The following is a 14387-nucleotide window of genomic DNA, read 5'->3' as shown; positions in this document are numbered from 1 at the left end:
CCTAGGACAACCGAAATTTTTCATTGAAAATAGTTCACTTTAAAAAATTGGTATGTTTTAATGAAAATATAGTGCAGACAAAAATATGCAGAAAAAGTTTGTAGCAGGAAATTTTTTCTAAATCTGTATCTTAATAATGTCTACTTTAATGAAATATGTTATGACTTACATCACGCAGGTGTGTTTAGTTCTTGTATCCTTAAAAGCTTTATCTTAATTCATTCAGGGATTGAAACAGTTTATCTTGAAAGTATTTGGATAGCATTTCAGAAATTCACAATCTACAAATTAGCCAGATGAAGACTTCCTGTAACTATCCTCATGCACTGACCGAAATGTAGAAAATTGCTTAAGAGTAAAAAAGAAAAAAACCCCAAAAAACCAAACAACTAAATATCAAGTGATTCAAAGGGCCAAAATGGGAAAAGTTTCAGTAAGTTAATTTCACAACATTATTAGTAACTTCTTAGCTATAGTTTCATAAAAGCTGAAAGTTAATACTTGTTTATTTACAGACTGTACTTGCACTGTGTCTAAAAATTTTAGTTAGTGAAAGTAATAAATACATTAGTGCTGAACGACTGCACACTGTGCAACATCAAATTTCAAGATGTCAAAATAACTACATTACAAAGATGAGTAGCACATGACCTTCGCAAGGTATTAAAAACACTTCTGATATACGGATGAAAGTTTAAACAAAGTTAAGATGGACTGCACGTCATACGTCTCAGTCTCATTTCATTAATGATCCTCAATTTTAAATTCAATGAAAACTGAATTTGACATCATTAAAGAGATAATCAGTTCCTATACAAGTTTTAATTAAAACTCTGCTAAGGCCATGAAACTCACTGAAATAGAGATAATTTGGGCAATACCATATTTTATGATCATCATTATTTTCCATAGTCACATTAAAGCTTAGTAGATAGTTAGGATCTAGAACGGATATTACAGAAAGTAAAATAAACTACTCTTGCAAAATCACCAGAATTATTCAGGCAGGGTATTGCCTTTGGGAAAATTTTTAAACCCTGAATGCCCATGGTTATAAACATTCATGCATAGCCTTATTGCGGACTAAGAAAAAGGGCTACTAAAAAGGAAATACATTAGCAATATTGAACATAATGGGGTTTTAGTAGTTGGCCCATAAAGAACAGTAAGAAAATAAAGGGATCGGGAGATTGCAGTGAACACACAGATAGTCAACTGCACCTGGAGCTAGAGGTAGCCTCTGACCAGACTATAAATTTCTGAAGTGCTAACTAGAGTGAACAGTCATTTTCTATAACTGCATGTTATTAATTCAGCTTCTTTAATGTTGTTACACTTGCAATATATTGAGGTACAAAGGATTTGACCCTTGCTTCAAATTAACTTCTCTGGGGGCATCACAGTCCCCATCTTCTTTACATGATCACCTGAACCCTTATTTGTATCAAAAAATATGTACAAGTGCAAAGGACAAATATACAACCATAAGAACATTAGCAGTAGAGTGATTTACAAGCATTCATCTGAAAGGACATAGATTAGAAAATGGCACAGTTGAAAGCAGTTTTCCACCTGGCCAACACTATTAGGAATTTCTGTAGATTGCAGTAATCCGTAAAACTAAGTATCTACAAAGCTCTTGAAGCTCAAAATACTACTTATGTGAAATATCAAATATCTTGACTAGCATTCGTGATTTTTAACAAGCTGTTTCTCTTTTCTGGGTAAACAGGCTGCTATCCAAAGCACAGGTTTCTGACTCCTACGTTTAGTTCAGCTTTAGCACAGGCTTCTATTTAGAAATCCTTTGTTGTTCTACTTGCTCTAGCTTTCCTTCACATTCATGTGCCCTCCTGTCACTTAACTTTGTATGCCAAGAAGCTCAAGATTCTGAGTCCTGGCCGATGAGAACTCCTCTTGCTACTGAACAGAGAAATCTGGGATAGTCATGCATTTCTAATAAGGCAACACTGAAGATAACCTGTTGTTACTTGCAAAATTTTAAGCTATTTAGACAACAGTGCTTTCCAGGTTTGTTTTTTCTTCCCTCTTGCATCTTTATCCCAAACTTTGGTGTTTGAGCAGTTAAACAGAAATATTCACTAGGCAAAGAAAGAGGAACTAAAATTCTTGAAGAGTATGAATGCTATCATAGTTAAACAAAAAACCCCAATAAATCTCAAAAGCTTTAAGTGAGACAACCCAGATGCAAACATCTGAGCTTAGTTTACTTTTTAACAAGAAATTTGTAAACTAGAAAGAATGATTCAGTTCATCTCTATAGGCAGAATCAGGAAAAATCTACCTCTAATTCAGAATATTGGTATTTTCCCCCCTTCAGAAAAACTTCCTGAACTCAAATACATAAAAACAAGTTATAGCTTGCAAGACATCTGTGCACCAAACACTATTTACTTCCACTAGATGTCCAACTACAAGGCTAGCCCAAACTTTGTATTTTAATTATAGTTTAGACATGTAAGTTTATCTCGCCACTAAACGAATGATATATGCCACTTTTACTGCCAAATAGAAAACTGGGGAAGCTGTAGCTATGAGCCGTGCCTCCATGTCTGTCTGGAGCAAGTAGTTTCTCATACCGAGTACATATAGTAGGACCATTAACTGCTGCATCACAGCAGTTAAGCGCTGCTGCCAACTCTGGTCCAAATAATTAAATTATTTTGTTTGCTTATTTTGTCATTTTATCTATATGCTCAGCTAAGTTAGGATCTCAAGGGACATTTTAATAAATATTTAAGGTTTCCACAGACATTTTGACACACTATTCTCTCCCAGCTAAGCCAATGTGCTAGTTCAGTATTTTGTGAAGAGATTTTTCTGTGACATACCTGTAACAGTTAAGAAAATCTAACCTAGCTTATACTCCTAGCACTGGATGGAATATTTTTGGAGCTAAAAAAATGCAATATATATCCTTCTTTGCATTAGCTACGAGGAAATAAAGATTTGATCGGTATCTCATGCAACAGATACATTCTCTGTTGCTTTGCCAAGTACCAGCGGGAGGATGGGGGAGAAAGAATCAGCATCTCCCACAGTGTTATAGGACACCAGTTGAACAAAATTATAGTAACACTTCAACAGTCAACAGAATGAAACGTTTGCCAGCTGAATATTCAGCACAGTCCTACACTCATCTTTTACAGACACAAGCAACTGAAAAGCTGTACATTTACAAATCGTATATTGTAACTCCAAAGACATAACAATGCTTTGCTTGTTTCTGGTGTGCAGGACAAAGCATGTCTTACCTTAAAAGCAGAGAGAAACTGTTACCTTTCCACTTAATTCACAAACAGACTAACAAGTATAATTTTGAGATGTTACGATAGCCACATTTAGGTACCCACATAATATTGAATATGAATTAAAATATGAGTTTCATACAGCAGAGTAATATTCACTCTATACAGACAAGTCGTATTGCTATGAAAACCTTAATGTTAGAAACGTAGTTTTTTAAGCCCAAATTTTGCCTTTAGACAGAAAGACAACAGAACTTAGGATACTTCAGGGATTACAATACAATGTTTCCATCAGATCATCTCCCCTTGAGACAAACCAGAGCATTTGATCCCAGAGGAAAGAACCCTACAGTTCTGTGCTCACTGAGGCTTTCCCACAGCAATACTCTCCTACCCCATTCCCCAGCTCCCAAAGCTCCTGCTTTGTCCTTGACAGAGACGGTTCCTCCTTTCACCCCATATTATAGCTATGGGGGATTTGATAAAGGGAATGTATTGCCATCTCTCTCATACCTGGAATCACGAATTACAGTGCTGTGTAGGAATACTTAACATAAAAGTGTTTTCTTTTTAAAAATTCTGAACATCATGACCAAAACAGGCAATTAACTTAAAATATTGACGTTTCAGATAAGCAAAAGACAAAAATAACTAACTAGTACCCTGCCCAGGTTGCAATTCAAGGCACACTCCTCATCTAGGCAGTAAGGATGAGATAAAGAATCAAATTATAAACTCTTGTCTTTGGTTATGTTTTAGGGCTAGCACCTCTTATTAAATACTAACTTAGTTAAACACTGCACACTCATCTGTTTATGGTAAAGTGAAGCACATAACTGGAGGAGGTTCATCACTCAGATTGAGATAGTTGTGTACTGCCTGAGTATGGCATGGAGACCTTTAGAAAGGAGTCTAAGTAGTTGACGCAGCCCAGGAGAACTGCCAGGCACTGCAGCATTGCATCTTCCATTGCCACTGACTGGAAGAAAGAAATGCTCAAATGTAAACAGGCATTCATATGCAAGACTTGTCCAGTGCACACTGACTAGACAGGGACTGACAACAACTGGAACATGACACAAAATGTAAAACATTTTTAAGAACTTGATTCTACTTGTTCACCACTTTTTCCAGGCACTGAGAATAGCTTCTCAGCAAGACTAACGTTATTTCAGAAACACTAATTTAGTTGTCTTCTCCTGTGCAGTAACACAGATAAGCTCTAAATACTTGATTCTTCTATGCTATACAAAACGATTATTTGGTCTTCGGAGACAAGAACCATATTAAGAATTATTTTAATTGCTTTATTTGACAGTGTGTATGACTGACCTTTGTAAAATTTAAATGTAGATTCACACTGAATGGAGAAAGAATTTGTAAAGGTAAATTATAGGAGGACTATACATATACAAACAGGAAACCTAATATAAAGCCTTCTGTTCCACAGAATTATTTTATGAAGTAGAGGAAAATAAACAAGTGCCTAGTTACATTTTACTAATAACTGTATCAATTTTAATTATTAGATTTCTAGGCTAAGATTTTTAAAGAATAATGGAAGTCAGACTCCCTTAAACATAATTCAGGACACAAAAAAGTGGACCAACTTACAACCTTGTTACAAACTCAGACACTCACTCTATAGCCAAATACAGTACAATCCACAAGACTACTATCTTCTCTAATAAAATGCCTCAAATCTGATTTAAAAGGACATCTGATCAGCTGCAGGCTAAGGTACCTATTTCTCTGCCAAACAAGTACTAACAGTTTCCTGAAACCATGTGGTTCTACATGGTTGAAAGATATTCAGTAAAGATACTTGAAACTACTTGCTTTGAAATATTAATAACATTTTATACTCCAGAAACTCTTTGAAAAGGAACCAAATTCTACGAACATTTCCAACTCTTGAGATGTTAACTTGAAACAAAAGTAACTGAAGTACTTGAGCTCCAAAGGACTAATCAGAAGAAATTTAAATCAGTTGTTTTGGAGGGATGACAAAAGATCCAGTGGAAAAAAAGTGTTTCATTTATCTCCCTAGTCACTCATATATGCTATTAAGACATGAAGCAAAGCTGAGGTAATTTAACACTTGTTTCAAGTATTCACTTACTGTGGAACATAAAAACTATAATATGGAGGCAAATGCCGTGCAATCCGCTGTCTACTACTAAGTGAAGCACATAACTGGAGGAGGTTCATCACTCAGATTGAGATAGTTGTGTACTGCCTGAGTATGGCATGGAGACCTTTAGAAAGGAGTCTAAGTAGTTGACGCAGCCCAGGAGAACTGCCAGGCACTGCAGCATTGCATCTTCCATTGCCACTGACTGGAAGAAAGAAATGCTCAAATGTAAACAGGCATTCATATGCAAGACTTGTCCAGTGCACACTGACTAGACAGGGACTGACAACAACTGGAACATGACACAAAATGTAAAACATTTTTAAGAACTTGATTCTACTTGTTCACCACTTTTTCCAGGCACTGAGAATAGCTTCTCAGCAAGACTAACGTTATTTCAGAAACACTAATTTAGTTGTCTTCTCCTGTGCAGTAACACAGATAAGCTCTAAATACTTGATTCTTCTATGCTATACAAAACGATTATTTGGTCTTCGGAGACAAGAACCATATTAAGAATTATTTTAATTGCTTTATTTGACAGTGTGTATGACTGACCTTTGTAAAATTTAAATGTAGATTCACACTGAATGGAGAAAGAATTTGTAAAGGTAAATTATAGGAGGACTATACATATACAAACAGGAAACCTAATATAAAGCCTTCTGTTCCACAGAATTATTTTATGAAGTAGAGGAAAATAAACAAGTGCCTAGTTACATTTTACTAATAACTGTATCAATTTTAATTATTAGATTTCTAGGCTAAGATTTTTAAAGAATAATGGAAGTCAGACTCCCTTAAACATAATTCAGGACACAAAAAAGTGGACCAACTTACAACCTTGTTACAAACTCAGTCACTCACTCTATAGCCAAATACAGTACAATCCACAAGACTACTATCTTCTCTAATAAAATGCCTCAAATCTGATTTAAAAGGACATCTGATCAGCTGCAGGCTAAGGTACCTATTTCTCTGCCAAACAAGTACTAACAGTTTCCTGAAACCATGTGGTTCTACATGGTTGAAAGATATTCAGTAAAGATACTTGAAACTACTTGCTTTGAAATATTAATAACATTTTATACTCCAGAAACTCTTTGAAAAGGAACCAAATTCTACGAACATTTCCAACTCTTGAGATGTTAACTTGAAACAAAAGTAACTGAAGTACTTGAGCTCCAAAGGACTAATCAGAAGAAATTTAAATCAGTTGTTTTGGAGGGATGACAAAAGATCCAGTGGAAAAAAAGTGTTTCATTTATCTCCCTAGTCACTCATATATGCTATTAAGACATGAAGCAAAGCTGAGGTAATTTAACACTTGTTTCAAGTATTCACTTACTGTGGAACATAAAAACTATAATATGGAGGCAAATGCCGTGCAATCCGCTGTCTACTACTATGGTGTTAACAAGTTGACCTGTAACCTAAAATATATTGGAACATTAGGTAAACCTTATGGTCTCATCAATGAAAAGGCACACTAGATACTAGTTAAATCGTTCATTTTATCTTGTACTATGGTGGCATATTTCTGTATTCGCTACCAGTAGATCAAGTGTAGCCTATTTCAAGAGAATGAGTCAGAAATGGAGTTTTGCAAGACTTAAGGATATATTCACATGGGAGATAACGCAACCAATATTCATAGCCAATAAGGAATAAATCTCCACAATGATGACAAAAGATTATAATTTAATGTTGCTGTCAATTTCACTCTCTTAAGCATTTCATCAAAACTAGTTTGGCATATACCTTGTACTCAGAGAGCAGTAGCTTACATATTTACAATTTTGGTTCTGTTTTCTATTAAATTAAGCATTTTGACTAAGTAAAGACATGTATTACTCCCTCTCCCTGTAGGAAATAAGTGCAAAACGCTTTAAGATGGTATATACATAAAGAGTATTTAGATATGCATTTTTTTCCTGGGAGTTTGCAAACAGTACCACATCATTCTGCTTCTCATCCAGAAGCTAGCTGTATTACAGAAGACAAGGCAAGCACCAGTGCCCCTCTATCACTTGTCAGAGAACAAAAGCTGCACAAGACAGTGTCAATTATAGTGCTGCCGTCCTAACAGCCACCCCATCAAATGCGCATCTCCCAGTTAGTATACTGAAGCACAAAGTAAGAGCAGGTTATCATAAAAGAAGTCTATCAGTTTTAACCTACAAGAAGGGCAACGAGGCTGGTGAGGGGTCTGGAGAACAAGTCTTATGAGGAGCGGCTGAGGGAACTGGGACTGTTTAGCCTGGAGAAAAGGAGGCTGAGGGGAGACCTCATCGCTCTCTACAACTACCTGAAAGGAGATTGTAGCGAGGTGGGTGTTGGTCTCTTCTCCCAAGTAACAAGCGATAGGATGAGAGGAAATGGCCTCAAGTTGCACCAGGGGAGGTTTAGATTGGACGTGAGGAAAAATTTCTTTACTGAAAGAGTGGTTAAACATTGGAAGAGGCTGCCCAGGGAAGTGGTTGAGTCCCCATCCCTGGAGGTATTTAAAAGACGCGTAGATGAGGCACTTAGGGACATGGTTTAGTGGGCATGGTGGGGTTGGGTCGATGGTTGGACTCGATGATCTTAGAGGTCTTTTCCAACCTCAATGATTCTATGATTCCACAAAAGGGAGAAGATACAACTCTCTCTGAATTAAGCTCCCACCTCTCACTTTCAATAGTACGACTGCCCCACTGCCTTGTTTTCCCCTCTTAAACTCATCTCTTGCAAGCAAGCAAAGCAAGCTGCAGCAAGGCAAAAATACTAACATACAGCATCAAAAAGTGGTCTTCCTATTAAGCACTGCTTCTACGCATTATGAAATGAAGAATACAATATCCTCTCAAGCCAGAAGAAGCTTGCTCAAGTCTTCCCAAGGAACCGTCTACATAACTAATTTTCAGCATTTAAAGTGATAACTCTAAATACTAAGATTTGAACACAGAAATCAATTTTCCCATTAAACTGCAAAATAGTTTACAATTAGACAAGGCATTCTTTGATAGATGGCAGACATTCTGATAAATCGATGTCTTTGTTTAATGCGCATTTTCAATTTTTAATTATCATTAGCTTGTTATTTGTTAAGTCAAGCCCTTCAGTATTTAAAATATTGAATTTTGTTTGTTTGTTTTGGGGTTTGGTTTTTTTTTTGCTACTGTCACCGTACTAAGATTATTCACTCCCCTGCCCATTTATAAGCTGTTTAGGTCATTTATGATCAAACTGAATGCTGACACTAATTTTAGAATTAATATCCTTTGGTCATATTTATCTGCAAAACACTTAAAAAGGACCCCATTTAAAAAAAAAAAAAAAAAAAAAATCACCCAAAAAGCACATTTTAAGGTGTGTCCAAAAAGCATATATATATATTAAAAAAAAAAGCGAGGTAAACCATTCTGTTTTCTTTTAAAATAAATTGCGAATATTTTGTTTGTCTTCTGTCTCTCATGATTCTGCAGAGATTCTCCCCTTTCTACCTCCCTGCCTAAGATCATGAGAGTCATCTTTGAATTGGCATTGAAACAGGTAGTGGTATGGTCTACAGCTTTTAATTTTTCCTATTATTATTATTAACTTTAATATTAAAACAAGCTATTTGTTGCTTAACTTCAAACACGCCTTCCATCCTAAAGCATATGATGTAATCAGAATTGATCTAATTTCAAAACAACTACAGAAACATTAATGTATCTATCATAGTGCTTTTCCTTCTAAATACTTGTAGCACAATTTATTATACCTTGCAGGAAATTGAGTATTTTTCTAGTCAGCTTTCAGGAGAAACCATCAGTTGAATTAGCACATAAAGTACTTTATCATTAGAATATTTTATGAAAAAATGAATGCTATTAAAAGTTTGTAAATAAAGACTGATTTACAACTTCTCTCTGAAGAACACTTCCTCTACTGACTTCGGCAATTTCTGTAATTTTTTTGTGCAAAAATAAACAAAAATCACACAGTTTTAACAAAAGACTGATCAATAAAGCATGAAACCACAAGCAACAGACAATTACATTCAGGAACAAGTATGAGCTTACGAACAGCAGATAAAAATTCTGCGTGTCAGTAGAAAATCAAGTCTCTTTGTTAAAGATTTCAATTTGAAGTACTGATTCCAGCAGATTTGCTGACCTACTACAGTCTTGCACTTCTTTGATGCAAAAGGGCAGAAACTGGCAATTTCATATTTGCAGTCACGGTTCTGGAATCAGAGCTCAAATTTACTCTGAAATAGATTCTGCAGATTAAGTTGATTCAAACTCTTGAGTTTGGATGCTAACCAGTATTTTCTTTTTTAAAAAAAAAAAGTTTTGAGAACGTTCCCAAAACTGACATTCTAAATCAATCATTCTAGTTCAATATTTTATTCCATAATCAAGATAGAAAATAATTAACTGAACATTTAGAAGAAAGGGTTAAAAAGTCTAGGATTACCTTCAGTTGATTATTGAAAATATCAATTTCCTGAAGTTTAGATCTGGTTTCTTTTTCTACTTCATCTAGCTGGTCTCGAAGCTGTTGACGTGCTAGTTCCTTGGCTTCTAAGGCTCTTTTGATAGTAAGAAGAGAATCTCCTGTTTTTAAACATATTGTCAAATAAGTATTTTCTTACACAGAGAATTTTAGGTCATAGAAAGCAACATTTTTCAACATGCATCTTGCAACACAAAAAAAGAAGTTACAGAGTACACCTGTGCAATGCAGCATCATGTCCTATACAAACTTAGACATGTACAAAAATATACTTACTGTGCAAACTGTTCTGCTGAACTTGCTTTAGCTGGTCATTAAGCAATTGCTTTTCTGGAATCAACCTTCCAAGCATCTGCTGAGATTCCTGAATAGAGGACAATGAGGATAGAGAAAACAAGAAGAGAAACAGACAAAAAGGTGAGTGAAGGATGACCTTAGCCATAAGACCTCTCATTTTCGTTTCTTCTGAAATGACTCTACTTTTTCTCTCACTAAATTATGTATTATACTATTATCCAACCACTATCTGTGTGGTGCTACCACTCAGACATCGTTCTCTGCCAATACAAAAAAGTGAGCGTATCAAATTTAAGCCTATTACTTGAGAATTGATTCTCATTGAATACTAACTTGGCTTGGAATTACTTGAAATTCAGGGCAAGACAACAAGGATAGATTTCAGGAAATGTTAAAACAAGCACTTACTAACCACTTAATTCTCATTTTAATAAATGAATATTAACTTTGATCAGGAATAGAAAGACAAATATTTACAGTTTATTTAAAGAAGAGAAAATAAAGGCTTTCACTTTAAAGGAATATATTACGGCCAAAAGCTATGTCACACAAGCTCTGTTAGATGGGAATACTTGAGTCCTAGATCTCTCAATTTAGCACTCTTGAAAGAGGATTATGATCTCTCTCAATTTCAACACACGCTCATAAGATTGTACACTGATATATTACAGAGACCCTGCAGATGAGAAATTCCTCCTTCGGTGGATCATCTCTCTCTCTCATATAATTCTTGCTCTCTCTGGAGGATGAAGTGCTACTTCATACACCTTTCAGAAGCCTTGACCTCCAACTTCAAGTTGTCAAAACATATTATAGAAGCATGATGTGAAACAGCTTATTTTATAAAAGCTGCCTGAGTGTCAACATCCCATCTTTCAGACAAACCAAGTAATTTATTTCAGCAATTGTCTTGAATTGAGGGCTTTTCAGGAATCAACCATCTGACAATTTCAATTTGTCATGAAGGACTGCAAGTGACATAATATGATCCTAAGAATAAATGTCACCTAATTGCTTAATACCAGAGTGAGTCCTATAAAAAGTTTTTCATTTTTATTACAAGAACGCAAGGTTGACTGTACTGACACGACTTCATAGTTGTCCCACTTTATTCACGGCAGTCTTTGATTGTGCCTCTGCAGTGTACAGCTGAGATCTTATGATTATGCAACAACTACAGACTACTGTAATCTCTTTATGTTCCAGAAAACATACTTAGATAGCACAGCAGAGTCAAGGACTTTATAAATTCACAAAGTATCAAAATTAAGATAAACTATGCATTTGACTATTAGGAGTTACACATGACCCTCACTGTTCAGCTGCATTGCCTATGGCATCAGCAGATATTTTTCAGCCCTTCAAAGATACCATGAAGGCCAGATACTCCTGTCGTGGGACTATTATTCCCTACCTAGAACCAAATGAGAAACAGCAATATATAATGCAGCATTTTCCAAATCATCTGCCTGAGCGGGCCTGCCTCCTTCCCAACAACCACCATTACCATGTTCTTAAACTACACGCAAAACACTGTCCTTTGTGTTCACACTTTCCCTTCCACCACACCCTCCCACCCAAATACCTGCATGCCCCATGCCATAGTTTGGGATGAAAAATTTAAACAGTATTATTAAATTAGTACAGCACACAGGCATCGTGGAAATGAAGTTTTCAAATAGTATAATCCAAGAAAGATGGCATCTAGTAGATTAAATGTATTGATGGATAAACCTCAAGAGAAAGAGGAAAAGAAATCACCTTTCAAGACACAAGGATATCAAAATTGTATCATCCCAATTCAAGAATCATTTAGATAAGCCAAAGAGCAAAATGCATGTCAAAATGAAACAGGATTTACAGAAAAATTATCATTCTTCAAGCACAAAAAGTAACATATGACAATATTTCAGCATGGAATGTTTATTTTTAATGTTTATTGTTTATTTTTAAAGGCCAGAATACTTCTAAACTCCAGAATACTCAATCTTAATACACAGAATAGTTTGGAGAGCATTTAAGGACAGAGAATGCCAAGGGATCATGAGGGTCAAGTTCTGTTTCCTGAAATCACAGACAACCATGTAATAAGCATCTATTCTAAGAGCATCCACAACATGCTCTTCCACATCCTTTAGTTGTACGGAAGAAACAGACGAAAGAAATTAATGGCATCACTAACACTGAAGTTTCATGCAACAAGAAATTTCCAAGAATTGAGTTATGTCCCATATAGCAGTAGAAGGCAAACAAAGCAATCAAAAACCAGTTCCTGTCAATCTAATGAGAGAAAGTTCTCTTCTGATCCTACGCCCTGAGCAAGAGGGCGTATGAGAAACTGAGATACCACTACACATCTTAAGTCTTTGCCACACAGCCTGATTCCAGTGCTTCAGAGGAAAGCCAAATCACTTGGAAGCCCAAGTGTTCATCAAAGAGGCAAATAATCCCTGCAGGTAACTAGCAGAAGCCCTGCAGACAGTATAAACATGATTCAAACACATACAGTTACGGTGTTTGGAAGGCGGGACCCTTCCGAATGTCCCTGGAAATACCACTCTACCAGATACCACAGATTCATATAACTAGCACAAATTTTCACCACCCAGGATTAATTGTTACACAATTTTTTCCACAAGTTTAATCAAACTGCATCTTGAAACTAATTAATAGGTTGAAGAATAATTACTCCTTTGAATTAACACATCTTTCCATAGCAAGTGTCAGATTAAACTAAAATATTTCCAAGTGAAGATATATCATCCTACAAAGATAACCGACAGTATTGACTTTTTAATCTATTGGAGAGTTTAGAGGATCAAAATCTCCTTTTAAAAATGCCACTTACTGTTTTAGTCTTTCCTCTACAAATTAGATAGTAAAATTTACAGGATATTTGAGAAACTCATCTTTTTGTCAGGAAAAAGCTATCCACTCTTTTAGGTTCTCCCCGATAAAATTTGGCCTTTTCTACTAAGTAGTGACACTTCTTTCTGGGATCACAATTGTGATAAACCCCTCAAGCAACACTAACTGAAATATTAGTGGTCGAGATCAATGATCACCTGAGAGAAGATAATACCACAAAGCCACAGCTATTGCTGTCAACCTAAAAAAAAAAAAAACCCAACCACCTCAAAACCAAAAATCCAACAAAACAACCATCAAGAAAGGCAAGTGTGATTTTCATTACAGAAGTGCTCTTACAGTCATTGTGAAGGAAGCAATTTAGAAAGTAAGTATTAACTAAGCTGCTGGATACATACCATCTAGTAGCAATTACAATGACCAGAGACGGTTAAAAATCACTACAAATATAGTAGTGATTCCAAAACAAGAGTAGACAACTGTGCAAAATTCATTGTACTTCGCCAGATGTTTCAATAAAATTTCAGAGTGGTGTGAAAATGCTGGAGACAAAAAAAAAAAGCTATCTGCTTTTCTACCATTGTGATGGGGTAATAAGTGGTACAAACTAAATGTTAGGAAGATGAAGAATCCCTCTGCCCTCCTTAACTTTTCTTTTCATGGTGACGTAGTTAAAACTGATGCAGTTTTAACTGCAAAGCTGTAGGTAAGAAAAAAGCACATCTATGATCAGCCAAGGATATGATTAAAAATTCAAAAAATTGTTAATGAGTCTACAGAGAACACTGCCCCTTGTTTATCTAGTACTTTTCAATGAGCTACTTAACCACATCTACTTGTAGATAGATTATCATTCTCATTACTTGTTTCCCAATAGTGTTGGTTTCACATTTTTTTCTTCCCTCTGCACCTTCCATTTACTATACCCAGCTATGGAAGCTCATTCCAAGTTCTTGATAATAATGGTATTTTCTGACGGTTTTTTACGATGTCTGTTATAATGGGACTCTATGACAACTGTAGCACATTGGTCTTTACTATAACATAAATAAAGTTAAATCCAGTTGGCGGCCGGTCACGAGCAGTGTTTCCCAGGGCTCAGTTTTGGGGCCGGTCTTGTTCAATATCTTTATCGATGATCTGGATGAGGGGATTGAGTGCTCCCTCAGTAAGTTTGCAGACGACACCAAGTTGGGCGGGAGTGTTGATCCGCTCGAGGGTAGGAAGGCTCTGCAGAGGGACCTGGACAGGCTGGATCGATGGGCCGAGGCCAATTGTATGAGGTTCAACAAGGCCAAGTGCCGGGTCCTGCACTTCGGCCACAACAACCCCAT

The 14387-nt window shown here is 36.0% G+C and overlaps 1 protein-coding gene across 1 annotated transcript in view; it reads right to left on the bottom strand.

Moving 5' to 3' along the window:
* ITSN1 (intersectin 1) overlaps positions 1–14387 on the bottom strand; it is a 119767-nt gene that overhangs the window by 73624 nt on the left and 31756 nt on the right. Inside the window, exons 15-16 of the mRNA XM_009282959.2 lie at positions 10165–10252; positions 9850–9989 (exon numbers count right to left, since the gene is read on the bottom strand). Of these exons, the coding sequence (XP_009281234.1) occupies positions 9850–9989; positions 10165–10252 (228 nt within the window). The remainder of the gene's footprint in view (positions 1–9849; positions 9990–10164; positions 10253–14387) is intronic.

This window comes from Aptenodytes forsteri, unplaced genomic scaffold (assembly GCF_000699145.1).
Source record: "Aptenodytes forsteri isolate BGI_AS27 unplaced genomic scaffold, ASM69914v1 Scaffold2, whole genome shotgun sequence".
Classification (NCBI taxonomy): Eukaryota; Metazoa; Chordata; class Aves; order Sphenisciformes; family Spheniscidae; genus Aptenodytes; species Aptenodytes forsteri.
This window is presented reverse-complemented; position numbering and strand designations above follow the sequence as displayed.